The following is a 27,820-nucleotide window of genomic DNA, read 5'->3' on the forward strand; positions in this document are numbered from 1 at the left end:
TAATTGGTTTTTTATTTTAATATATTTTAAAATGTAATTATTTGCTGTAATATCAAAGCTGAATTTTCAGTATCATCACTCCAGTCTTCAGTGTCACATGATCCTTTAAAAAATCATTCTAATATGCTGATTTGCTGCTAAAGAAACATTTCTTATTATTATCAATGTTGCATCCAGTTGTGCTGCTTCATATTTTTATGAAAAACGTGATAAAAAGTTAAAAAGTTAAAAAAATTATTCTGAAATAAAAGTATTCTTCTCCCCTTTGATTAATAAAATATTTGTTTATTCATGACTCATAATATCTGTTTGTTTATCAGTATGAGGAGGAGTAACTGCTATATGGTGTGGGGAGGAGAGTTTGGCACCAGCACTCAACAGAGGTTCAGCCAGGAGGATCTGGTGATTGGTTGCTTGGTTGATCTGGCAACAGGTCTAATGAATTTCACAGCCAATGGGAAGGAGATCAACACTTTCTATCAGGCGAGTGCAGGTCATCTCTTTAAAGGAGCTAGTGGCCCTCAAAAATTCTGTTTTTAACTCCACATTCCCTAGCTCCTGTCTTTGGTACTTCATTTCTGAACTGTTAGGGGTGCATATTGTTCATTTGAACTCATGTATACATGTGTTCTCTCAGGTGGAGCCCCACACTAAGCTGTTTCCAGCTGTGTTTATATTGCCAGGCAGTCAGAATATGCTGCAGCTGGAGCTTGGAAAACTCAAGGTCAGCTTTATCCTTTGCTTCTGACCTAAAAGTCATTAGCTTTCTTTTAGAAGTACTTTAAGTAATAGTCTTTTAGTTACATGTCTCACTTTTTTCTCCATCCTTTAGAATATCATGCCTCTTTCAGCAGCCATGTTCCATAGTGAGCGCAAGAACCCGGTGCCCCAGTGTCCTCCTCGGCTTGATGTTCAAATGCTGACTCCTGTGATCTGGAGCAGGATGCCCAACCACTTCCTGAATCCACAAGTGGGGCGGGTGAGCGAAAGGCACGGATGGATGGTGGAATGTACAGATCCTCTCACCATGATGGCTCTGCATATACCTGAAGAGAACAGGTACAGTAGGACAACTCAAGAACAAAAAATCAAAGCTGAAACAAACATTTTGTAAAGCAAAAAAATTTGCTCATATAGTGTCTTCAGTATAGATGTCTTATCTATCTACCTGTCTATATTCCTACCTATCAATCACCCAGAACACCCTAGCACATCTTTTTTTTATTCTTTATTCATGTGCCCTCACAAATTTAAATCAAAATAACTTCTCTTCCCTTCTTGCAACGATACCTCTTCTCTTCCCTCTTCTCTTCCCAAAAAACCCCATCACTCACATGAGATTACAGCAATAGCAAACCACGATGATCCAATCAAATCCTGTTCTACATTTTATCACTCGGATATACGTCACAATAAGGAAGAAAAGCCTATCACATATTCTGTTTAATGCTGACTTTACTTCAAACCAGTGGTGTGCAGTGATGTTTTAAAATGAGTTGGAAAAGTCCTCTTTTATGTATATACATTTATGTCCACACTTAATTTTCCAGGTTAAATAAACATTACATAAAAAAAGACAGACCAAATACAAATCTATTTTGTTTTTGTTTTTTACACTAACTATGTTATGTTCTATTTATTAACACCAAGTACGAATTTCATCAAGTTCATCACAGTACACATTTTTACTTTTATTCCAAAATAATAACTAATAACTAAAGGCTGTAACAATTAAAAAAAAAATATATTATTTGTGAACTAATGTTCAGCTTTTCTATTTAATTGTAAACTTATTTTCCGCAGTCATCAAGCTTGTACACACTGGTCACAGACAGTCTTTTAATTTCCCCACAGTCCCCAAAAAATCCCACAGTCATCATGTTTTCAGGCCATTTCAAGTTTGATTTTTACGTAAGATTGATTTTAACATAAAGCATGTGATATCTAAGTGGATGAGTTGTTTACTTACTTTTTAATTAGTCTTTCCATTAACGCCATCATTGTCTTCATTCAGGCTGATTATAGAGCGCACACGAAAACAAGAGGCTGGTTTTATCGCACAAACCAATTATATCCAATCATAGCACGATGGAGGCATTGCCTCCTCTCTCGTGACTTTCCCCCATTAATTCTCAAATACCCCCCACTAAACTCACTGCATGCTTTAGGGGGCCTGTTAAAAGTCAATGGGCTCAGAGGAGGCACGAGAAGACGTGGTGTCCCACTGTAACTTTACCTGCTGGTGTCACTGTTGGACATTGTTACTTTAGAAAAACTTTTACACTTTTTAATGTCACATTTTGTTATATTTGTGTTGTTTTATTTTTGTAATATAGATTATTTTCTCATCCAGTTTTTTTGCCTCCTCGAAGGAAACGCCCCTTGTTCAAACTTTCTGGCCAGGCTTTCTTAAGCCAGCATTTACAGTATCTAGTATTTGTATCTTTTTTGCCTAGTTATTATGTATTGTTTGATAGTTGACATGTTCCTCTCATATGCAGGTGTATTGATGTCCTGGAACTGTCTGAGCAGCATGACTTGCTGAAGTTCCACTATCACACACTGATGCTTTATTGTGCCGTGTGTGCGTTGGGCAACAACCGTGTGGCCCATGCCCTCTGCAGCCACGTGGACGAATCCCAGCTCTTCTACGCTATTGAGAACACATACTTGCCCGGCCCTCTCCGCAGCGGCTACTACGACCTTCTCATCAGTATCCACTTGGAGTCAGCCAAACGCAACCGCTTGGGAACCAACCGCGAGTTCATCATTCCCATGACGGAAGAGACGCTCAGTATTAAGCTTTTCCCAGATGCAGAGACGGCCCATGACCTGCCAGGAGTGGGTCTCACAACCTGCCTCAGACCCAAGCTACACTTCTCCCCCATCAACTTTGTGGGCACTGACCCAGATCTCTACACCCTAAGCCCCATCATCCCTCTGCAGGTACAGTGGGATCCAATAGTGATTGTTGGTACATATTAGAATTTAAAAGTGCAGTAAGCAATTTCTGAGAAACACTGTTGATATTTGAAATCAACGAACAATGACAGTCAAAACTGTATAACTAATATTACAACAACAGCAAATCTTAGTTCTGTGAAACATTGCAAAACCAATGTGACTCATGAATTGAGCAGAAACAACGCAACCTCAGGCCTTCCCGCTTAGGTCTCTCCAGCGCTGGGAAGCTTTATTAATATTAATGCTAATCCTAAAGCTCTTGCTGATCATAACCCTTCTTTTCCAGTGATTTTCCTCTGAGCTTTTCTCTTTTGTAATGTCTCTTAGCCATCTCTCGTTCTACAGTCTTTGGTCAAATCTGCCTCTTGGTCACTCAGAAATCTGTTACTGCACCTTAAGTACCAAAAGACAGAGGGGATTGGGGGGTCAAGGGAACATATAGTGTACACAATAATAATAATAACACAAGTGATGGAAATCAAAAGTGGCAGGAGATTTCGCAGTTATAACAGAAGTGTGGTAACAATACCTGAGGTAATAAAGTGCAGGTAAAGATTATTGTTATAGCATTTTATTTATACAGTATAGTATGAAGATATGTTAATAGAACATTGTATTTTACAGTTGTTGATAGACAATCTCTTTGTTAATATCTACACTCTTTCTGCTTTTACAGGAGCTGAAGACCCAGGCTCTAAGCATGCTTACCGAAGCCGTGTTCGATGGCAGCCAGGCCATGCGTGATCCTGTTGGGGGCAGCGTTGAGTTCCACTTCGTTCCCATTCTCAAACTCATCAGCACCCTCCTCATTATGGGCATCTTCAACAATGAGGACGTCAAGCACATTCTCAAGATGATTGATCCCAATGTGTTCGGGAAGAAAGAGGAGGCAGGGGAGACAGAGGAACCAGGAGAGGAAGCTGCTACCAAGGAGGAAGGAGAGGAGGTCAAGGAGAAAGAAGAAGCGGCTGAAGGAGAGGAGGAACCCGTGGATGAAGGAGTTGGAGAAGAAGAGGAGGATGAGGAGCTGAAAGCTCTGAAGAAGGAGGGGGGAGAGGAAGGAGAAGAGGTCGAGAACGCAGATGAGGAGAAGGAGGGAGAGAAGGTGGATGGAGAAAAAGCAGAAGAAGAAAAGGAAGCAGAGGAAGTAGGAGAAGAGGTCAAAGAGGAGGAAGAGGAAGCACCAGAGGAGGGGCTTCTTCAAATGAAGCTGCCAGAGTCTGTAAAACTGCAGGTACATTTAATCTATAGATTATTAGTCAATTCTTTGAGGAACACATTTAAAGGAGATCAGTGATTATCTATCTATCTATCTATCTATCTATCTATCTATCTATCTATCTATCTATCTATCTATCTATCTATCTATCTATCTATCTATCTATCTATCTATCTATCTATCTATCTATCTATCTATCTATCTATCTATCTATCTATCTATCTATCTATCTGTCTGTCTGTTTCTCTATCTGTCTGTCTGTATGTCTATCAATCAATCGATCTGTCTGTCTTTCTGTCTATCTATCTATCTATCTATCTATCTATCTATCTATCTATCTATCTATCTGTCTGTCTGTATATTATGTAAATTTTTCTTGTTTGTACTGTTTATAATACTGTATTTGCCTGTCTCTCCCCCTCTTTTAGATGTGTACCCTTCTACAGTATTTCTGTGACTGTGAGCTCAGACACCGAGTTGAGGCTATTTTGGCTTTCTCTGATAATTTCGTACTGCAGATCCAGTTAAACCAGCGTGAACGATATAAAGTTCTAATGAGAGCATTTAGTATGTCTGCCGCAGAAACCGCTCGCAGGACCAGAGAGTTCCGCTCTCCTCCTCAGGAACAAGTATAAGAAACACTTCTGCTTTAAACTCTTCTTTAAAACACACACATGATTTTAACTTTTATACACTAATTATGTATATATATTTAGGTTTTCCTGTTGACTAACTTCAAGCACAGCCCAGATGAAGAGGATTGCCCCGTGCCAGAGGAAGTGCGGGAAACCCTGCAGAATTTCCACAGTGACCTCCTAAATCACTGCGGTCAGTGTTCAAAACATCTCACAAAATTACTGTACGGCCACATTACAACACCAAGCATCTGCTGTTGCAAAATCACCTTGTGATCAAACTGATTCAGTTCTTCTGAGGATTCAAACAAAAAGAATTATGACACACAAACATTATAAAGAAGACCTAAGCCTCGTTCAGACTGTCAGTTCAAAAGCTGACATTTAGCAAGTGTGAACAGCAAAAAAATCACATTAAATCCGTTTTGAGCTACATTCATATCTGGTTCAAAATCCTATTCAAATCACATTTCTGGGAATCCGTTTTAGTCTGACCGCTCTAAATAAAATTAGCTTGGTTTGTCACTTTCTCACGCCACGTAAATCATAAATATGTCAGACGTTGTTTTTTTGTTTTTTCACCCTCTGTACAGACGTTATCAAAATGATCCCCGTTCACACAGATCCGCAAAAACGACTAAAAATTATATAATGGATATTATGCCAGACAAGTAGTTGCAATGTCACTTTGTAAAGTAAGACTACACACCTGAGCACATACAAATTCAAACTAGCATGCCTATAGACTAAACACGTAATACATGCTGTCACCGTTTTCACAGTTTCGCGTTTGTGAAGTTTACACGGAGATGATAACAGTATCGTTTTCTAAAACTTGTGTTTCTCAAGCCACCAAAACGCCGTTGTCGTGTAAATGAACGTCCAGAACGCATAAAAAGTCAAAATTTCACTGGCATAAAAAACAAACCAAATTGTTTCAAAATAATTGTTTTGGAAAACGAAAGTGTGCCACGGGACACACAAATGAGATCTGAACAGTTTCGAAACACATTGTGGGCTTCAATAATTTACAATCACATTCCATTTTGAATTCCATATTGCGAACCTAGCCTTATTGACTAACCAAAATCTGGACTATGTGGTTCTTATCCATATTTGTTTGTACCTCAGGTGTCCATGTTGAAGAAGAAGCGGAGGAAGAAGAGGTAGAATCGTCTCTGAGAGGGAGACTGCTCAGTTTAGTGGAGAAAGTCAAGAACCTTAGGAAGAATAAGGATGAAGAGGAGCCAGAACCAGAGGAAGAGCCCAAACCTAGTGAGTAAATCTTTAGAAGGTTGTTCAGATTCATCTCATCTCATGGTTGCACCGCTTTCCTCCACCATAGATCAGTACTTTTCTTTTTCACATAGTTCAAAATGGTACTAGGGTTTTGTTTTAATTGTGTGTTGGTCTAACGTTTCTGGACTTCATTCTATTCCTCAGGTTCTTTACAGGAGCTGATATCCCACACAATGATCCACTGGGCTCAGGAGTCCTTTATTCAGAACCCTGAGCTGGTGCGGCTTATGTTCAGTCTTCTCCACCGGCAGTATGACGCACTGGGAGAGCTGGTCCGCGCCCTGCCAAAAGCCTATGCCATCAACGCTGTGTCCATACAGGACACAATGGCCATGCTGGAGTGCCTGGGTCAGATCCGCTCCCTGCTCATCGTCCAGATGGGCCCGGAAGAAGAGAGGCTTATGATCCAGAGCATTGGGTGGGTACTTCTAATGACAGTACATAAAGTGCTTGACATCTCAATCCATATTTAATATACCCTACAGTTCAAAAGTTTCGGGTCGGTAAACTTTTTAAAGTTCTGCTCAACCAGGCTGAATTTATTTGAAACAAAAAATTGTGAAATGTTATCACAATTTAATATAACTCTTTTCTAATTGAATATAACATTTAATATCATTTAAAATGCAATTTATTCTTGTGATGCAAAGCTGAATTTTCAGCATCATTACTCCAGTCTTCAGTGTCACATGATGTCCTTCAGAAATATGCTGATTTGCTCCTCGAGAAACATTTGCTTAATATTATCGATGTTAAAAACAGTTGTGCTGCTTAAAATGTTTATGGAAACAATGATGCATTTTTTTGGGAATTTTTTAATGAATAGAAAGTTCAAAAGAACAGCATTTATTTGAAATATACATATTTTGTTACTTTTGATCAATTTAATGTGTCTTTGCTCAAACTTTTGTTCTCAAGTCCTGAACTTCTTTGTGATTTAGATGAAAATCACATCATGTGTGGTATTTCAAATGTATTTTGTCTCCTGTCTCGTAGGAACATCATGAACAACAAGTTGTTCTACCAGCACCCTAACCTGATGCGTGCGCTGGGCATGCATGAGACGGTCATGGAGGTTATGGTCAATGTGCTGGGAGGTGGAGGAGACTCTAAGGTGCTTTCCTGTTTTTGTTATACACATAATGAATATTTAAAACTGGATAAGGATCCGTCTCTGCAATTGAAACTGATGTAAAGGGAAACAAACCTTTTTTTTTCTGTCTATAGGAAATTCGATTCCCGCAAATGGTGACCAATTGCTGTCGCTTCCTGTGCTACTTCTGCAGAATCAGCCGTCAGAACCAGCGCTCCATGTTCGACCACCTCTCGTATCTGCTGCAGAACAGTGGCATTGGACTGGGTCGGTTGCTTTGTAAAACTTATCTGATGCAGATTGCATATATTTATTATTGTTAAAGTCCATTCACCACAAGAATTAAAATTATAACAATAACTATATTAGCGTCCACACCAATGCACAATGGATAGGGTGGATTCTGATTGGCTGGCAATGCTTTTTTTTAATCATTAATTAGCTGTAAACAAATTGTTCTGACAGTGATTCCAATTATATCATACAGGTACCTCTGTGTTGTTATCGTTATAGCTGTGATGTGGACTTCCCTATTCTCACAGAATTGAAGTGATCATTAAAACGTATAGTTCATGGTTATCGTTGGTGTGATCATGCCTTTAGTCTATTGTGACACTTTAAAGTAGTGTTTTCCAACCAGAGGCACAGTACTTCAAACCTGGGAAGGTACATAGAAAGATTTTGATTTTGGTTTGTTAAATTGATAAAACTTAAATTATAATTTTAAAATAAATATATTATAGCTGTCAAAATATAAAAATTCTGTATTCTTTTTTAGTATCCCCAGTAGCTTCCACAAAGTTGTTGCTAATGTTCCTTGGCTCTAGAAAACAATACAAGGCTGTACAAAAGCTGTACAAATCAATAAAGAAAATAATAAGATTAAATAATAACACAGATTAAATCACCAAACTGTGCTTCTTCCACATTATAGTCTTTTGATGTTTCCGTTAATTTGAAGTAAAAGCACATTCAAAAAATATGACAAAAGAAATAATTCAATAATTTAAAGTAGCAGCACTTCAAACAAACAGCGTACATTTACATATTTTAAGCATATCTTTACAAATTATATTTTGCTTGCTCTGGATTTAGGCTCTTGTGTTGTGCTAGTTTTGTTGAATCTTTGTGCGGCATATGATACCATTGACCATAACATAATAATTCTTCTTGAACGTCTTAAATGTATGGTAGGTATCCAGGGCACTGCACCACTGTGGTTTGCTTCTTGCCTCGAGAATAGGACTTTTTCAGTAAATTTGGGCAATTTTTCCTCATTATCTGCTCCTCTTCAATGTGGTGTGCCCAAGGGATCCATTTTGGGACCTTTATTGTTTTCCCTTTATATGCTTCTATTTGCCTACATTTTTCATAACTATATGTCTTATCATTGCTATGCTGACAATTCTGTTTTACCTTCCAGTAAGGCTTGATACCACTTTCATTCAGTGTTGTATTGAAATGCATAAATTATATTAAGGGTTGGATGACAAATTGCAGCTTAATGAGGATAAAACGGATTTTTGGATTTTAGGTTGTCCTGCAAATTCTTCACCTGTTCTGGAAGCCTGGTTTCATCCACTCTCGACCAGTGTATGCAAACTAATTAAAAACCTTTGAGTGATCTTTGATATTTTTTTATAAACAAATTAGTGACGAATTAGAAAAACAAATTAGAAACTTTTTCCATTTGAGATCTATTGCAAAATTGATACATCTTCTTTCATGCGAAGATTTGGAAGTAGTGATTCACGCACTTGTGACATCACGATTCAAGTATTGCAATTCTCTTTGGTCACCCTCAATCTTCATTATGTTGCTTGCAAGTTGTACAAAATGCAGCCACAAGACTTTTGACTGGGTCTAAAAAGAGGGACAATTTTCCCCTATTCAAGTATCCCTCCACTGGCTTTCTGTTAAATTCAGGGTTGATTTTAAAATTCTCATGTTTGTATAAGCCGTTGTCTGGCTGTGGACCAAAATATATTAGTGGCCTTCTTCAGCCATACCATCCTGAAAAAGTTGAGCCTTATTCACTTGATGCGTTTTATAGTCATGTCTAAAACCCCCATATACACGTTTTTTCAAAGATGAAACAGGGCATGTGACCTCCTAAAAGTATACCATCAGTCGTAGATGTAATTTGCTGAAAATCATTTGATTTTTCCAATTAACCACTTAACACTAGTTAGTTTTAATCTAAATTATATAAAAATAAAAAATGTAGACCTTGGTATTACTCTTTTTTTATGATTTAAAAAAAATAAAAACATTTGTGCGTGTCTTTTTAGGGATGCGTGGATCTACTCCTCTGGATGTTGCTGCCGCATCCTGCATTGACAACAATGAGCTTGCCCTGGCTCTTCAAGAGCAAGACCTTGAGATGGTAATGCTCAGAAGTCAGAATACATTTTTGTATTTATGATATTGTGTTGTAAGGCATTTATAATGTACCACTGCATAAAAATTCATTGGTTCATTGTGCTACTCAGGTGGTGACATATCTGGCTGGCTGTGGCCTTCGGATGTGCCCCATGCTGCTGTCTAAAGGCTACCCTGACATAGGATGGAATCCAAGTGGAGGAGAGAGATATCTAGACTTCCTGCGCTTTGCAGTGTTTGTAAACGGTGAGCATGTTTAGTGTAATTCTGACTCTGAGTCCTGTGTTTTAAAGGGTTAGTTCACCCAAAAATGAAAATTAAGTCATTAATTACTCACCCCCATGCTGTACCAACCCCGTAAGACCTTCGTTCATCTTCGGAACACAAATTAAGATATTTTTGATTAAATCTGAGAGGTGGATCACTGCTACATAGGCTGCCAGAGGGAATGAAACTTGACGGCCCAGAAAGTCATTAAAGAACATGTTTAAATATTCCATGTGCCTACAGTGGCTCAACTATAAGTTTATCAAGCGACGAGACTACTTTTTTCCCGAAAAAAAACCCATAAATAACGACTTTATTCGACTATTCCTTTTCTTCCTTGTGGGCCTGAGACGAGAGTTCAAGAGATTTCCACGACGCATGCGCGAGAACTGAGAAGAGGACGTTCTTCTTCTAATACTTCTTGTTCAGTTCTCGCGCATGCGTCGTGGAAATCTCTTGAACTCTCGTCTCAGGCCCACAATGAAGAAAAGGAGTAGTCGAATAAAGTCGTTATTTATGTTTTTTTTTTCGGAAAAAAAGTATTCTCGTCGCTTGATAAACTTATAGTTGAGCCACTGTAGGCACATGGAATATTTAAACATGTTCTTTAATGACTTTCTGGGCCGTCAAGTTTCATTCCCTCTGGCAGCCTATGTAGCAGTGATCCACCTCTCAGATTTAATCAAAAATAACTTCATTTGTGTTTCGAAGATGAACGAAGGTCTTACGGGGTTGGTACAGCATGGGGGTGAGTAATTAATGACTTAATTTTCATTTTTGGGTGAACTAACCCTTTAAAGCATTCTTAATTAAACGTTGTGTTTTTTGTCTCCCCCTGCAGGTGAGAGCGTAGAGGAGAACGCTAACGTGGTTGTTCGTCTGTTGATACGTCGGCCTGAGTGCTTTGGCCCTGCGCTGAGAGGAGAGGGTGGTGCGGGTCTGTTAGCTGCCATCGAGGAGGCCATTAAGATCTCTGAGGACCCTGCCCGAGATGGGCCAACTCCTAAAAAGGACAGACGTTTTATGTAAGATGCTTCAGTTCGCTTTTTATTTAAACAGGTTGGCATTAAATCTGTATATACAGTATATATATAGTTTTTACCCCTTATATTGGTTCGCAGGTTTGGAGGGGAGGATCAGCCTGAGGAGAACAGAGTGCATCTTGGAAATGCTATAATGTCATTTTACTGTGCCCTTATTGACTTGCTGGGTCGCTGCGCTCCTGAGATGCATGTGAGTATAGCAAACTTAATAATTTACCTGTGAAGTCAATGACAAATGTAAAGTTTGTAAACAGGAATCATTCAACTGTTTTTTAAAAGAAGTCTCTTCTGCTCACCGAGGCTGCATTTTGTTTTGATCAAAAATACATTAAAATAGTAAATTATTATTATTAAAATTGTATTATTTAAAAATATTTTAAAAAGAAATGTATTCTGGTTATCAAAGCTAGATTTTCAGCCTCATTACTTCAGTCTTCAGTGTCACATGATCCTTCAGAAATCATTCTAATATGCTGATTTGCTGCTCAAGAAACATGTCTTATTATTTTCACTGTTGAAAACAGTTGTGCTGCTTAATATTGTTGTGGAAACCGTAATAAAAAAAATTCAGTATTCTTTTTATAAAACAGCATTTATTTGAAAGAGATATCTTTTGTAGCATTATAAACATATTTACTCTCACTGTGATCAGTTTGATCAATTTATTTAATCTCTGGTGAATATAATAATTCATTTATTTCTTTTTTTTATCTTACTGACCCCAAACTTTTGAATTGTAGTGTTTAAGATGAAGGTCACATGTCAACAGATTTCATGTGGACTTCAATTTTCAACCTGTTTTTACCCACAGTTGATCCAAGCCGGTAAAGGTGAAGCTTTGAGAATCAGAGCCATCTTGAGGTCTCTCGTGCCCATTGAAGACCTGGTGGGAGTCATCAGCCTTTCTGTTCAGATCCCAACCTTAGGCAAAGGTACACAACATTTTAAAAATCAAAAAATTTAAAATCAACATTTTGGTCTTCCTTACATTTTTTACTATGAGGTGAAAACAGGCTTCCTTAAAACTCACTTCTGCATAATAATCTCTGCTTTTGTCTGTGATACTTTCATAGATGGTCAGATCGTTGAGCCAAAAATGTCAGCGAGTTTCGTGCCAGACCACAAAGCCTCCATGGTGCTTTTCCTGGACAGAGTGTACGGCATTGATAACCAGGACTTCCTCTTGCATGTACTAGAGGTCGGCTTTCTGCCAGATATGAGAGCGGCAGCCTCTCTAGATACGGTGAGCTCTTAATACTGTCAATCATATTTCATCACCATCTTTATCTTTCATAATATATGTAACTAGTATACTCTGTTCTGTGGTTTTCATTGTGTTTTGGGCTCTGAACTGTGACCTAGTTTTCCTCAGTCTGTTAGTTATTTGTTATCCCATTCCTATTAAATTGATTATACCTGAACACTATCGACATAAGAGCCAGTGGCAAATTCTCGAAGGATTGGCCGAGATAAAGCTGTTCTCTGCGAGTACATGAGCGCTGAACGACTGCTGATGGCCTGCAGCTCACATCACCGAAAACATCTAAACAAATTGTCAAATAGGCGCAATGTTTATATATGTCGCATATTTGAGGTCTAAATAACTACATTCTCGCCTAATAACTCTTAAAACTACATTCCGTGACACAACAACAGTAGTATCAGTAGCTCGTCCGCCATGACACTCTCTGTGAGAAATGCTGCAAGTTGTAATATAATAACAACACTGTGATTTTAATTGTAATTTTCCTCCAGTTGGCGTTTAGCACCACAGAGATGGCTCTGGCTCTGAACCGTTACCTTTGCTCAGCTGTGCTGCCTCTGCTCACTAAGTGTGCCCCTCTGTTCGCTGGCACTGACCACCGTGCCATCATGATCGACTCTATGCTGCACACCATCTACAGGCTGTCCCGTGGCCGTGCACTTACCAAGGCCCAGCGGGACGTCATCGAGGACTGCCTTATGTCTCTTGTCAAGTTAGTTATCCACTCTGTACTGACATCAGCACTAGAAATGCCAACTTACAATATTGGAGCTAATAATTTGTGAATTTTAGGTATCTGCGGCCATCAATGTTGCAGCATCTGTTGAGAAGGCTCGTGTTTGATGTGCCAATCTTAAACGAGTATGCCAAGATGCCCCTAAAGGTATGCAAGTATAGTTATTTGAAGTGATTGGAGTGATTATTGTTTTGTTTTGTTTCTTATCATCATATTTTTGTGCCAATGTACTTGATCCTGTTTCTTTTTAGTTGTTGACCAACCACTATGAGCGCTGCTGGAAGTATTATTGCCTGCCGAATGGATGGGCGAACTTTGGAGTCTCATCAGAGGAGGAGTTGCATCTCTCTCGCAAACTCTTCTGGGGCATCTTTGAGTCCCTCGCACACAAGGTTTGGCAAAAACAAACATGATTGAACAGATTAATTCTTATTGAAAAAAGAACACTGACAGTTCTTGGCATCTCATCTCTGTAGAAATTTGATGCAGAGCTGTTTAAGATCGCCATGCCCTGCATCTGCGCCATAGCGGGTGCCATCCCTCCAGACTACGTGGATGCTAGCTATTCATCTATGACTGAGAAGAAAGCATCTGTCGACGCTGAGGGCAACTTTGACCCCAAACCAGTGGAGACAACCAAGTGAGAAAACAATTAGCTATAGTTCACTTGTAGTATTATTTTCACATCTTTGAGTTTATATACAGTATGTGCATATGCGTATATTTCAGGTATGTGATTTTTCTGTATTTACACAGATTTCCATATTTTTCTAACTGAAGTATGACCCATAAATGTCAGGGAAAGAATTGCTGTGTTTTACATTTACATGTAATAAATTTTAAATATATGTAATATAAAATATATAAATATATGCAATATAAAATATATGTATTCCATGCATGGATACCATAGTGGGAACCCTTTCATGAATGAAATCTTTCATTATATGGGATGGTAAAACACGCCTTCTGGACGATAATTGGGCATGCATGTTTCAGAGTGAAGCAGCATGAAGCAGCAACATGCCATCTTCCCAAATATGTTATGAGAAGCATTTGTAAATATGTCAACAAAATAGAAGCTTTAAAGGTGTAGTAAGGGATTTCTGAGAAACACTGTTGATATTTGAAATCAACCAAAACAAACACACCCCTTCCTTTATTGCTCCGCCCCCAAAATGCAAAAACACACAATGCAAGAGTGGGTGTCACTTTATCATAGCTGAAGCCAAGCAAAATAATTATTTTATGACACATCGAGTGGACACGCCCCCCTACTGCTGATTGGCTCACTCTCTCTCTTCCCCAATCATGAGTGGACACGCCCCCTACTGCTGATTGGCTCACTCTCTCTCTTCCCCAATCATGAGTGGACACGCCCCCTACTGCTGATTGGCTACAAGTCTGTTATGTTGGTCAGTCTGATCCACTTTCAGCAGTGTTTCTCGAAATCGCTTTTTTTCTGCCACAATAAAAGCTCTTTTCTCTCTTTTTTTGTCCTCAGCTGATCAACACAAAGAATTATTTTGAGGGAGTCATTAAAAGATTTGTATTGAAATGAACAACACCAACTGAATGATTATGTTTTCTTATTGTTTCTTTGCAGCACCATCATTCCTGAGAGACTTGATGCCTTCATTAACAAATATGCCGAGCACACGCACGATAGATGGGCTTTTGAGAAGGTTAGTATCAGCACTTGTGCTTATTTGTAAAAGCTAAATGCATTGTAGGATTGAGAATAGGCTCTTAACCTTTCCATCTTCCAGATCCAAAACAACTGGACATATGGAGAGGTCCTAGATGAGAACGCCAAAACTCACCACATGCTGCGGCCGTACAAGACTTTCTCAGAGAAGGTCTGAATGGATCTTCTTTGAAACGTATCTTTATTAAAACCTGTCTATCTGCTTTGTTTTGTCAATTGGTTGTCCAAAATCAAGGTCAAACTTTCTTTCGTATTCTCTCTCCAGGATAAGGAGATCTATCGCTGGCCCATTAAAGAGTCCATCAAGGCCATGCTGGCGTGGGAATGGACTCTGGAGAAAGCTAGAGATGGAGAGATTGAGAAAACTGAGGTGAAGACCACCAGGAAGATCTCCCAGACTGCTCAGGTAACAGAGAGATGGAAGAAAGAGGAGGGAAATTGCATGTTTGATGAGTCCATTAACCATACCTATATATCCGTCTCCTGCAGGCCACCTATGATCCCAGCCAGGGATACTCTCCACAGCCAGTGGAGCTGACAGGCATGGCCTTGTCCAGAGAGCTACAGGTATATTATTTATATTCATTCAAAATAAGACATTCAGAAACCCTTGTGATTGATTATTTCCTCATGTTTCCATGTGTTCAGTCTATGGCAGAACAGGTTGCTGAGAATTACCATAACACCTGGGGCCGCAAGAAGAAGATGGAGCTGCAAGGCAAAGGTATGATTGTTTATTTTGTTCACTGTATTTCTGCCCAAAAAATTGTTCATAACATAAACCATACCAGCCTGTAGACTATCTCCTAGTTTATGTGTTTTTTGTGTTTAGGTGGTGGCACCCATCCTTTGCTGGTACCATATGATACGTTGACGGCCAAAGAGAAGGCAAGAGATAGAGAAAAAGCCCAAGACCTGCTTAAATTCCTCCAGCTCAATGGATATGCTGTCACCAGGTACAACAAAAATGCCTCACATCAAGAAAGAAATGATGCTGTCCTTGAAAAGGTCCAGAGGTTTCATTAAGCATGCCGAAAGTCTGTAAATAAGAACGACATTTATTTTACACACAAATATACAAGATTCCACCAAAATACTTAACTTCTAAACACTCATTATGTAAATATCAGTAGTGGCCAAAAGTGAGGTCCGGCTTAGGAAAATTGTCATCTTCACCCTTTATTTAAATATTATGAAAAAAAAGATTTTTTTGGATTTCAATTGTTTTATTTGTCATAGCATGATGAAAGAGGCCAAATTGTGTGGACATAATTTTTGGCCAGGCTGTCATACAATGAAATTATTTTGCCAAAAAATAGAGAACTAACGGTTATGTTGTAGTCAGTGTATGCTTTTTCCTGTAAGCTTTTTGTTTTTCTATGCATTTTTAAAAATTCATGTTGTTGTAGTTTGCCTATTTTGCCAAATAATTTGGTCAGATAAATACCTCAACCAAGTTTAGTGTTTTGTTCTTCTCTCATACATATTTTATGGCATGTTGAATTGGCTCTTACAGATGTTATGAGGCGGAAAGAATAGCATGTTGTGTCTCTTCACTGCTTTTCTTCTTTAGGGGTTTGAAGGACATGGAGCAGGAGATTTCCTCCATTGAGAAGCGGTTTGCTTACGGGTTCCTGCAGAAGTTGTTGAAGTGGATGGAGATTGCGCAGGAGTTTATTGCTCATCTTGGTATACATTCATAGCAGTCATTTCTTCGAACTTAAAACTGTAGATGTTAGTTTGCTCTTGATGAAGTTGTTTTTGATGAATGTCCTGTGTGTTTGTTACTCCAGAGGCCGTTGTCAGCAGTGGAAGAGTTGAAAAATCTCCTCACGAACAGGAGATTAAATTCTTTGCCAAGGTGAGACACATTTGACCAGCAAATGAGTGCATGCTAAGTAAAACACAGATGAGTGGGAATTAGTTGGAAGAGATACAGCCTCTCACACTCTCCTCTTTCTCTTTATATTGTCTTCATGTAGATTCTGCTTCCATTGGTAAACCAGTACTTTAAGAATCACTGTCTGTATTTCCTGTCCACTCCTGCAAAAGTCCTGGGCAGTGGTGGCCATGCCTCCAACAAGGAGAAGGAGATGATTGCTAGGTAACTAATGCTACAGATCTTTATTTTTCTGTGGTACCCTAGTCCATTGGTTCCCAACCCTGATCCTGGGGTGCGTCTCAATCAGCTCCCTAGATCATGAATCAGTATATTGTGTACATGAATTCGGGCACTGGTGAGGACAGTATTGGCTCACTCATATTGGGACACTGATGAGTCTATTTCCTGCGACATAACTTCCTCATTGTACAACACTATTAATTAACAACAGCAGAACTGCTATCTTTCTGCAATTGTTTTGATGTTATTTACATTATGATAAATATTTTGCTCCAAGACCTCAGATGGATGTGTCAGATATGAGATGTCAAAAATGTGCAGTGTTGGGAGTTGTCATCTTTTTATGTACCTTAAAGATTTAAATTTGATAGCATGAATGTTTACAGAACCTTTTTTAGTGATGTTAGTTATGATAGTTTTGACCTGTCACACCCTCTCTGCTCCTCACTCTTCTTCTTGCCTGTGGTTTTCTCTCTGCCCCTTCCTGGAGTATTTTCCCACGGGTCTCCTCATTCTTTTGTTACATTTAACTTCTATGGATCACGTTATTTTACTCCTACTTTTCCATCATCTTAACCTCACCATTTTATTCCTTGTCATGCCATTCTCTCTTTCCCAACCCTCCACCCCTCTTTTTTCCTTCTTTTTCTATCTATGTGTCTTCTATCTCAGTATCTTCTGTAAGTTGGCTGGTCTGGTGAGACACAGGGTTTCCCTCTTTGGTAAGAATCCTGCATGATGGCCTGATTGCACATTTAATTTTTCCACTGTCTTTCCCTATTTCTTTAATGTTTCCCACCACCTGTACACCCGTTCCTAATAGTTCCATTTATTTGCTCCGAGTTCTTGTAGGTTTTATCTCCCTCCTTTTCTTTCTTTCTTTCTTTCTTTCTTTCTTTCTTTCTTTCTTTCTTTCTTTCTTTCTTTCTTTCTTTCTTTCTTTCTTTCTTTCTTTCTTTCTTAGAGTGTTTCTCTAATGATTTGCAGTGCTTTGCTTAAGTTGCATCGTTTGCTGTGTTGGCTCTGTATTTTGGAAGAATATCTGCTTTGGCTTTTATTATACCTCTTCATTCTACTGTATATCAGTGTCATATATCGTAGCATAGAAGCCTCAGTCCATATGTTGTAGCCAGGCTAATTGTAGGCGAACGTTTAAGGCCTATGTCATGGTCTGAATGTTTGTGTGTGCAGGCACTGATGCCTCCGCCGTGGTCAACTGTCTTCATATTCTTTCCCGCTCGCTGGATGCCAGGTATGTTTGTTTACCACATCGTTCCCTGTATTTTACTGACATTTACATCCTCAAGTTAAAGCCCCCAAAAAGTCCTAAAAGGGTTCACCCATTTATGTTGTTCTAAACCTTAAGACTTAAGTTCATCTTTTGAACATAAATGAAGATATATTTAATGAAACCTGAGAGATTTCTGTCCCTCCATTGGAAGTCTGTTCACCCTAAAACTCTGATGCTTCAAATAAAGAGATCATAAAATAAATCCATATGAATAGAGCAGTTTAATCCAAGTCCTCTGAAGAGACACAATCGCTTTATATGATGAACATATTTCTTTAGGCTTTTATTCACATAAAATTAGTTTGACGCGCAAGAACCAATGAGGTTCATTCTCGTGTTATGCAACACGTTTGAGCTTCGTGCATCAAGCAAGTACGGTTGAGCTTCCGTTTCATAGTGCACGGATGTTTATATGTGAATAAAAGCTTAAATTAAATCTATGAATGAAAGTCTTATGGATTTGGAATGACATGAGGGTGAGTAATTGAGGACAATTCAATTTTGAGTGATCTATCCCTTTAATTAATGTTTATGTATTAAAAGTCATGCTTATTTATGTATTTATTTATTTATTAACATTTATTAGAGGATCAGCCCCATGAGATGTAACATCTCGTTTTCATGGGGGTCCTCAGGATCATGTCCAAACAACATTAAACAACAAAATAAAAGAGAAACCTTAACCATACACTCACACTCAGTCACACACACCACGCGCATCCACGCCTGCCCGCACACGCACCCAAGCTCTCACTATCCCCCCCATCACAAATAAAGTAAAGTAAATCATAGTGGTTCCCAAGCTGTGGTATATATACCACTACGCAAAATTTATTTTATACCACTTTAAATAAAAACCTTTTTAAATTAAGACTCAGCATGAAGTTGCTTTGGAAGTCAAGTGTTTTACGAGGGGTATTTAGTGTAAGAAGTAGGAGAACAACTGGTGTAACATATAGCATAAAGTGCAATGATCCTCAATATAATTGTCAAAGTTGACATTATTAAATATATACATGAATATACATAAACACAATCATATATACACACATACATAGCATGACACATATATCAATGCTAAATCTGAAATTCTAGAAACATTTCTGAAGATGTGTTAGCAGAGCAGTTCGAAACAGAGGAAAAGACATGCTTATCTTTTGTTTTGTTTTTTTCTTCCAGGACTGTGATGAAATCTGGGCCTGAGATTGTGAAGGCTGGTCTGCGCTCTTTCTTTGAGAGTGCTGCCGATGATATTGAGAAGATGGTTGAGAACCTCAAATTGGGAAAGGTGTCTACCAAAAACCAGGTCAGATGTAAATATGTTCCTGTTCTCTGAGATGTACCTTTGTTCTTTTTCAAAGTTTCTAAATTGAGAAATTTTTCTCACTTTTTCCCCTTTCTCCCCCCTCTCTCTGTCTCTGTAACAGGTGAAAGGTGTATCTCAGAACATAAGCTACACCACCACTGCTCTTCTGCCAGTGCTCACTTCTCTGTTCGACCACATCGCCCAGCACCAGTTTGGAGATGATGTCATGTGTGAGATATTTTCATAGGAGTCATTTAACGTGACTAAATTTAACCTACATAGCAGAGTACATTTAATTAAATTATAAACAGATTAATGAAGGGAATAAATAATTAGTTGGTGACAGGAATTAAATTGAAAAGGCTGTTCATATTTTACACAACATTTCAATGGAAAGAATCGCCAATAACTCTGGTCTACAAACTACGTTTCACAACAAAACACACTCGAGAATTGACACAGAAAATTATTCTTGTTAAAATGATGCATTCAAGAAGCTTGTGATCCAAGTTTTCTGTGTGCCGATTTGCAGCGAAAAAGAAAAAAGATGAATATAAAGGAGAGAATGGTTGCTTGCAGAAGCCATGCTTGCTGATGTTCTGTTGCAGGTCCATGACTCCTCCCCCTGAACTCTCTCATTGCCTGTAGTTTGTCGCCGATGTAATTTCCAGTCAAAACTCAAATCGGGGCTAAAATGTACAGTGTGTACCCGGCATTAATGTGCTTAATTTAATATGACAAAAAACTGTATTGCTAAAACTGAAAAGTTATGTCAAAATAACAATAATGAAAATGGCATAAATAAGTGTAATTTAATCTTATGTAACTAAACTAATAACGATGCATAAGTAAGTTGTACTATTTAATGTAACTTAAAAATAGTGAAATTTAATTTAATAGTGTACATTTATAAAATATACATTAATACAAAGAGTGAAAACTGTAACCCTAACCAAACCCCTAGTTTATTGTAGTTGTAATTGAGGGTATGTTTATACGACAACGAAGTACTAAAAATGGAAAACTTGTGTTTTTACGCGTGTACAGATGACAACAGTATCAAAATTATCCCTATTTATCCACCAAAACGACTAAAAACGCTGTATTATGCTGCCAGGCCAGTAGATGGTGATGTCACTTTGTAAAGAAACATTACATGCCTATAGACTGAACACGTAATACACATGTGCATGGCGTCACCGTTTTCGCAAGTTCGCGGTTTAGAAGTTTACATGAAAGACGATAACGGTGTCATTTTTAAAATTAGTACTTTGAACCCGTTTTTAAATGTTTGAATTTTCAGGCCCCCAAAACACAGTTGTTGTGTATATGGATGACCAAAACGCATAAAAAGTTTCCCGTTTTTTGCCCCTCATTCTTTGTCTGTTTTCTTTCATCACTCAGTGGATGACTTGCAGATATCCTGTTATCGTATCATGTGCAGCATCTATTCCCTGGGCACTGTAAAGACCCCTCATGCTGAGAAGTAAGGCCAACAGCTTCATGTATGCGCATTTGTTTCTATATGAACCGTTTTACAGGATGGCATGTGTTAATGAATGTTATTGTGTGATACCACACAGCCAAAGACCAGCTCTTGGAGAGTGTCTGGCTCATCTGGCGGCTGCCATGCCTGTTGCCTTCCTGGAGCCCAACCTCAACGAGTTCAACGCATACTCTGTGTACACTACCAAAACCCCACGAGAGAGAACAAGTCAGTAGCGAATCCATCTGAACGAATACCATCAATGGTTGTTGCGATCAACTAACGCTTCCTTAACTCCCTTATACATGTTTTAGTTCTGGGTCTGCCCAGTCAAGTGCAGGAACTGTGTCTGGACATCCCTGAACTGGACGTGTTGATGAAAGAGATCGGGGATCTGGCAGAGTCCGGGGCCCGTTACACAGAGATGCCCCATGTGATTGAGATCACCCTGCCCATGCTGTGTAACTATCTTCCCCGCTGGTGGGAAAGAGGCCTTGAGAACTTCCCCGAGCAGGAAGGCAATCTGTGCACTGACGTCACCTCTGAACAACTCAATCAGCTCCTGGGTAGCATCATGAAGATTGTCGTCAACAACCTGGGCATTGATGAAGCTTCCTGGATGAAGAGATTGGCAGGTGAGAAAAAATGCAATAAATGGCAGACAGTCAGTAGGGTAGAAATCAATCCAATTTTGATTCACAAGCTTGCAATTCGATTCATTTCCGAATCTCGATACTATAGTCTAATCCATACTGCTGTCTGATATTCATTTTAATTTATTTGACTTTTTCATTTGACTGTGCTGTATTTTTTAGCTGTACCTATTGATACGTTTGATTTTAATGTTTTCTTTTGATTTGATTTTTGATTAGATTTTTTTTTATTTATCTGTATATTGCTTTTGAAACATATGGGTATTATGGGCATGAAATCCTTAGCTGAAAATGGGCCACTCGCCGGCCCTGGATCTATTCTTGGGATTTAAGAAGCAATATCAGTTCATCAAAATGAAAATCAATTGAAATCGTAAAAACGCTATTTTCAACCCAGCCCTAGCAATCAAGACTGGTACGTTTTTCATCTTTAAAGGTGCACTATGTAACTTTTTCCGCCGCTAGAGGCCGTACATTCAAAACAACAACAACGGCGTAGCTTGATGCATGTACAACAAGACATTCAAACAATAAGACTAACACCGTTGTAGCAATGTTCAGGGAAGAAGGAGGTGGGAACCGGCGAACATTTAAACATACTTTATTAAAATAAAACCAAACAAACCGCCAGCATCCCCTCGCGGACGACTACTGGCTAAAATAAAACACAAATACAAAAAACAAAACTCAACTAAAATACAGGCCTGTTCCTCTCTCGATCATCAACGTCGTCGCTCCTCCTTTATGCTTCCGCTCCTCCGTGAGAGATGCGAGACCGGTGTGCTTCACAGGTTTTGCTCATTAGCAATCGCACCACCGGCCTCGCGCCGTTCTCTCACGTCCCTCGGCCGTCCTGTTCGCCACATACCCCCATCGCCCCTCACAGGCCGGGGGGTACCCACGAGCCTGTGCCTACTCCCCCACGGCGGCGGCGATCCCTGGGGGGTATGGACCGACAAGGCGAGGGAAACGGAGACGGAAGCATGAGGAGCGACAGATCGAGAGAGGGGAGAGAGGAAAAAAAAAAATTGGTCCGGTTCCCACAACGCGCTGCCATCTGGTTCCCCACCAGCTGGGCGATCTCCTCCGCGGTGCCTGGTGGTGACGCTGGGTAGCCCTCGGTGAACGGCTCGACGCTCCTCCGCCGCCCGGTGGACGGCGACGGCTCCTCGGGTGCCTTGGGCAGATGGCAGGAGTCCCCCGCTCCCTGCTCCTCCCCTTCGCTGGTGGACGGCAGCAGGCTCCGGCCCACGGCGAGCGGCGGCGACTCCTCCTCTCACTCCCGGATGGCAGCCGCCCCTCCAATACCCAGGCGGCCGGCAGCGAGCTCGACCGTCACACCGGCAACTCACTCCAGCGCACCGCCTCGAGCGTCCATGGCCGCGAGTCCCCCGCTCCCTGCTCCTCCCCTCGTTCGACGGATGGCAGCAGGCTCCGGCCCACAGCGAGCGGCGGCGACTCGCGCACCATGCCCGATGGCACCGCGGATTCCCCACAGCGGCGAGGACTCTCTGACAGCGCGTTCCTCCCTCTTCCCGGGTTTCGGCACCAGTGTAGCAATGTTCAGGGAAGAAGGAGGCGGGAACCAGCGAACATTTAAACATACTTTATTAAAATAAAACCAAACAAACTAAAATACCGCCAGCAGCCCCTCGCGGACGACTGCTGGCTTACCCAAAATAAACATAACGGCCAGCAGCCCCTCGCGGACGACTGCTGGCTAAAATAAAACACAAATACAAAAAACAAAACTCAACTACAATACAGGCCTGTTCCTCTCTCGATCATCAACGTCGTCGCTCCTCCTTTATGCTTCCGCTCCTCCGTGAGAGATGCAAGACCGGTGTGCTTCACAGGTGTTGCTCATTAGCAATCGCACTACCGGCCCCGCACCGTTCTCTCACGTCCCTCGGCCGTCCTGTTCACCACAACCGTCTTCTGTGTTTTCAAGTTTTCTATCAGTAAAGGAATCCAACCAATCACTCACTTGTCTATTAAAACACATGCAATATCGGTGTCTCTGTCTAGTTGAAGTTTGTCACGAAGTTCTCTCCATTTAGGAAATGGTACACCGATGCCCAAAATCTTCTTGGGTCGTTTGGTTGAGCCGTACATTGACGTTTACGTTTATGGGACTTTTCTTTGTCGATAGAACCAGCTGCAAACGGTAAAGAATAATTGTGTTCCATAACGACTGCGAGAAACAAGCTAGTTGCTTGATAGACGCTGCAATTACAACTTCCGCATTTGTCCACGAGACTAAGTTGCCTTGATTTCTACTGCAGTAAAGGTGGAAACCGAGGGTAACGCCGATATGACGCCATTGACTGGCGACTCCCTCACACCTGCTCACACGTCCCGTTTTACTTGGTTAAAATCGCAATTTTCTCACGATTTACAAATAGTTGGGAACATGTGGGATATTGTAAATAATCAACTGAACAAAATATATAACACTGGCCTAGTGGTTTTTGGATATTTTACTGCAAAAATATTACACAGTGCACCTTTAAACCAAACTTTGGTCTTCAGCCGACAAAGTTGAAATCCCGTCTGGCTAGCCGCTTCACATAATGTTTATGCATTTGGTCAGTTGGAGTAGAGTAGGCGTCTTTTGCGGGTGTTCGAACACATTCGACCACATGACACTACGAACATGACACTATGAAAGCAATCTGGTCGAATGCGTTTTTTGACTACTATTCGACCCCATTTACACCTGTATGTAGCGTCGTCCACTTGTGATCCGATCAACCAATACGCTTTTTCAAACCTGGTGTAAACAGGGCCTTTCTAACAAAGTTGTTGCTCCACAGTGTTTGCTCAGCCCATCGTGAGCAGAGCGAAGCCGGAGATGCTCAAGTCCCACTTCATCCCCACCATGGAGAAGCTGAAGAAACGCAGTGGAAAGGTGGTGGCCGAGGAGGAGCAGCTGCGTATGGAGGGAAAGACGGAGGTGGACAGCGAAGAGGGAACCATTCGTGATGAGTTCGCTGTGCTCTGTAGGGATCTGTATGCTCTTTACCCGCTACTCATCCGATACGTGGACAACAACAGGTATCGCTCATCCTTTATTTCTATTAGATCACCAACAGACGTACCTTTGAAGCCTTTGAAGGAGTAAGATTGTCTTCTCTGATTTGGTTCTTTATGTCATTTAAAGGGCGAGGTGGTTGACCTGTCCTGACCCTGATGCGGAGGACCTCTTCAGGATGGTTGGAGAAGTCTTCATTTTCTGGTCCAAATCTCACGTAAGTCTGTTTCCTTACAATTAAAAGAAGTTAAAATCTCGTCTTATCTTATTATGTCTTTCTTGTCTCTTGACTAGTTCCTTCTTCTAGGGATAAATCCCACCATATCGGTATCGGCCAATATATGTTCATTTTTAATGTTATCGTTATCAGTCCGAAAGGAAAATTTGGTTGATATATTAAAGCTTATAAGTAATTGATTATTTCCTTCAGCTGAGACACTTCAGATGCGCACTGTTCAACATGATGGTTTTTCAATTGACCCTTCGCTAAGCCCCGCCCTCCCTAGTTACTGTTGCTACGCCTGTCAAGCTTTGGCGCCTGGCACGTCTATTACAGTGTGTATGCACCGGTGTCAGTCATTCCCAATGAGATAATTTGTAATTTTTGGCGAACATGTGAAATATCTGAGAGAGCAAGACAAAAGGGACTGCAGTGTGCATTCGAGGGATATATCCACGACATAATATGCAACCAATTAGCGAATAATTTCATAAAAATTGAAGCTAAAGCCTAACGTTATAGTCCCAGTGCAAGCATCAGCGCCTCATACGCTGACCATTCAAATGGGAAACAAACAAATCGAGGAACAGCTATGTTCGTGCACAGCAGGGTAAGTAAATGTGAAAATAATCTAATAATTATAAATCAAACAGTTTATCCATAAATCTTTATCCATAAAACAGCAGGAGAGCCGCGATCGGATTGGGTTAAAGTTACTCAGTCAGGGGTAGTAGGCCGTCGATTAACAAAATGCTGACATAAATTTTAAAGTATGTCAGTGAGCCTCCGTCTTGTCTTTAATCGTCTTATTTTACATTAAAATGTATGCATTATGAACAAAGAACCGTCATTATTTCTAACTTCCAAGCAATAGGTGTTTTTGTTAATCCTGTCGACATTTAGTTGTTAATGTGGTCTCACACTGCTTGATCCACGCACATCATTTCTCCCCTTGGCTTTTAGATTTTCGGGAAGGAAAAAAATTCCACTCCCCCATCCAAACTTTTAGGATACCGGGTATCAGATTTTCACAATCCATACGTCCAACGCTTCGGCATTTTTCCCTCGGTTGAAAGCTTGCCAGACCTCCCACGCCTAGTTACGGTTGCTAAGACACGATTGGCCAGTGGCGGTTTTCGGGCGTGGCTTAGCGAAGGGTCAATTGCTTAAAATATGATTGGAATTAGAAAAGGAAAATACAGTTAAATGTTACATGTGCAGCTCAAGTCTGTCGTATAGACATACAATTATTATGAGAACTTTAGAATTGTGTGCTTGGCTTTTAATGACATGACTTTTGGTAATCTGTATCGGCCAAAATTTTCATATCAGTGCATCCCTACTTTGGGGGGTGTTTACACGCTAAACTTTTTATGCGTTTTTGCTGTTTATTTACACGGCAATGCCATTTCGGGCCCAAAAAACGCTAGTTTCTTTGAAAACTATTCTGTTATCGTCTCCGTGTAAACTACAAAAACTAGAATTTGTGAAAATGGCAACATCATGCACTTGCGTATTGTGTTTTCAACATTGTTTGTATTATCCGCTCTGTAGAAGATTTGCGTATGTGTGCAGGCATGTATTGTTTCTTTAAGTGGCATCGCCATCTACTGGCCTGGCAGCATAATACAGCGTTTTTAGTCGTTTTTGTGGATCCGCGCGAATGGGGATCGTTTTGACAACGTTGTCTGCACCCGAAACTTTTCCAAAACGTGAAGGAAAACCTTACCTTTTTCAGTGCATATTTGTCATGTAAAACATACCCTTTTCTCCTTTCATGTTTTCTCCTCCATTATGTCTTCTTGTGTCGTCTCATCTCTTCTCATATCTTCTAATTCCCTTTTCATCTCTTGTCTTGTCTCTTCTCCTTACGCCTCTTTTCTCTTTTTCTTTTGTTATTCAACATAATTCTCTCTTAATAACTATTTTATTTTACTGTGTAGAATTTCAAGCGTGAGGAACAGAACTTTGTGGTGATGAATGAGATCAACAACATGTCCTTCCTCACTGCTGACAGCAAAAGCAAGATGAGCAAGGTGAGTCTGTCCACTTACTGCCACTAACATTTTAGTCTAAATCTAAAAGATGTCCTCTTTTATTTACCATCTCCATCATATCAAATATTTTTTTTTAATGATTGATTTTGTTTAAGATGAAATGAAAATTGTTCGATTTGTTAAAACTCCATTTCTTCAGACGACTGATGACCACGTGTCCTTTTGAGGACAGACACTGTTTTTGCTCTCACAGTGGGTTTATAGATCCATTGAAGTTTTTTCCTGTCTGTGAGGGTATAAGTTTTAACAGTGCTGTCTCTCTCTGTGTCCTGTCTCGGTGTGGATTCGGGGTCTGTAGGCCGGAGACGGAGAGGTCAGACCATGTTTCTGCACGAAAAAAAAAAACTGTGCTGATCGCATGGCGATCTCCCACACACACTGGCAAATACTGACACACACACCAACCAGAAGTCCAAAACCTCATTCACTGCCAGTGTGTGTGAGGTGTGTTTGCCCTCAGCCATAGACTTTAGTCTCAGGAACATGGCACTCTCTTCAGCTGGATCTTTAACTCCTGCTGGATCTGAGTTCCATCGTCCTGACAGTGATTTTGATTGATGTGCCTCTGATGGATTTTGACTGCTGCAAGTTCTTGCAGACTTGTCTGGTTTCCTTTCTTTCACTTCTGTTGTCCGGTTTGATGTTAATGTTTGATCTTTTCCCCCCCACAAGCTCTGGTGGTGATGCTCCATCACTAGGAGCAAAAATACAAACCATTACCCATCACTTAATCTTCAAAAAATTCAGGGAAATGTATGAGCACATTGGTAAAGTAGAGAGGGAACTTGGCTTTTCCTATCAGGGAACAGTTCTCATTACATCTCTCATCTAATATTTCCCTCCCTTTGTTTAATTCACCTTATCCAGTACTTTCTGTACTTTCTGCTATTTTAATTGATTAATGTGTCCATTCTGTCGACATGTTCCCCAAACCCAACTCACTTGCTCACTTCCCTAAAAAGTTTGTCTCTGTTAGGTGTTAGCTAGCACAAGAATATTATGGACTTTGCAGGATAGCACCTCCTCCTCTGTACTGTGAGA

General features: G+C 40.2%; 1 protein-coding gene across 16 annotated transcripts in view; it reads left to right on the forward strand.

Moving 5' to 3' along the window:
• Positions 1-27,820, forward strand: part of ryr1b (ryanodine receptor 1b (skeletal)) — a 112,264-nt gene that overhangs the window by 44,052 nt on the left and 40,392 nt on the right. For 5 of the 16 annotated variants that reach the window (XM_077194555.1, XM_077194560.1, XM_077194557.1 and 2 more), the window contains exons 32-70: positions 321-483; positions 638-724; positions 833-1,059; positions 2,502-2,946; positions 3,641-4,198; positions 4,612-4,812; positions 4,900-5,011; positions 5,950-6,093; positions 6,262-6,535; positions 7,114-7,231; positions 7,345-7,477; positions 9,502-9,596; positions 9,703-9,838; positions 10,701-10,884; positions 10,981-11,092; positions 11,714-11,834; positions 11,976-12,145; positions 12,658-12,878; positions 12,959-13,049; positions 13,154-13,294; positions 13,379-13,542; positions 14,509-14,587; positions 14,672-14,761; positions 14,876-15,016; positions 15,100-15,334; positions 15,443-15,566; positions 16,184-16,299; positions 16,404-16,471; positions 16,593-16,714; positions 17,405-17,454; positions 17,924-17,984; positions 19,203-19,329; positions 19,451-19,559; positions 20,734-20,815; positions 20,913-21,043; positions 21,130-21,450; positions 24,285-24,525; positions 24,632-24,719; positions 26,666-26,758. In XM_077194555.1, coding sequence (XP_077050670.1) covers positions 321-483; positions 638-724; positions 833-1,059; positions 2,502-2,946; positions 3,641-4,198; positions 4,612-4,812; positions 4,900-5,011; positions 5,950-6,093; positions 6,262-6,535; positions 7,114-7,231; positions 7,345-7,477; positions 9,502-9,596; positions 9,703-9,838; positions 10,701-10,884; positions 10,981-11,092; positions 11,714-11,834; positions 11,976-12,145; positions 12,658-12,878; positions 12,959-13,049; positions 13,154-13,294; positions 13,379-13,542; positions 14,509-14,587; positions 14,672-14,761; positions 14,876-15,016; positions 15,100-15,334; positions 15,443-15,566; positions 16,184-16,299; positions 16,404-16,471; positions 16,593-16,714; positions 17,405-17,454; positions 17,924-17,984; positions 19,203-19,329; positions 19,451-19,559; positions 20,734-20,815; positions 20,913-21,043; positions 21,130-21,450; positions 24,285-24,525; positions 24,632-24,719; positions 26,666-26,758 — 6,175 coding nt within the window. Of the gene's footprint in view, positions 1-320; positions 484-637; positions 725-832; positions 1,060-2,501; positions 2,947-3,640; positions 4,199-4,611; positions 4,813-4,899; positions 5,012-5,949; positions 6,094-6,261; positions 6,536-7,113; positions 7,232-7,344; positions 7,478-9,501; positions 9,597-9,702; positions 9,839-10,700; positions 10,885-10,980; positions 11,093-11,713; positions 11,835-11,975; positions 12,146-12,657; positions 12,879-12,958; positions 13,050-13,153; positions 13,295-13,378; positions 13,543-14,508; positions 14,588-14,671; positions 14,762-14,875; positions 15,017-15,099; positions 15,335-15,442; positions 15,567-16,183; positions 16,300-16,403; positions 16,472-16,592; positions 16,715-17,404; positions 17,455-17,923; positions 17,985-19,202; positions 19,330-19,450; positions 19,560-20,733; positions 20,816-20,912; positions 21,044-21,129; positions 21,451-24,284; positions 24,526-24,631; positions 24,720-26,665; positions 26,759-27,077; positions 27,093-27,820 lie in introns of all 16 variants that reach the window. The other 11 variants (XM_077194564.1, XM_077194566.1, XM_077194568.1 and 8 more) reach the window with 3 other exon arrangements.

The sequence above is a fragment of the Siphateles boraxobius genome, unplaced genomic scaffold (assembly GCF_051911475.1).
Source record: "Siphateles boraxobius isolate OS27281-9 unplaced genomic scaffold, OSU_SipBor_1 32, whole genome shotgun sequence".
Taxonomy (NCBI): Eukaryota; Metazoa; Chordata; class Actinopteri; order Cypriniformes; family Leuciscidae; genus Siphateles; species Siphateles boraxobius.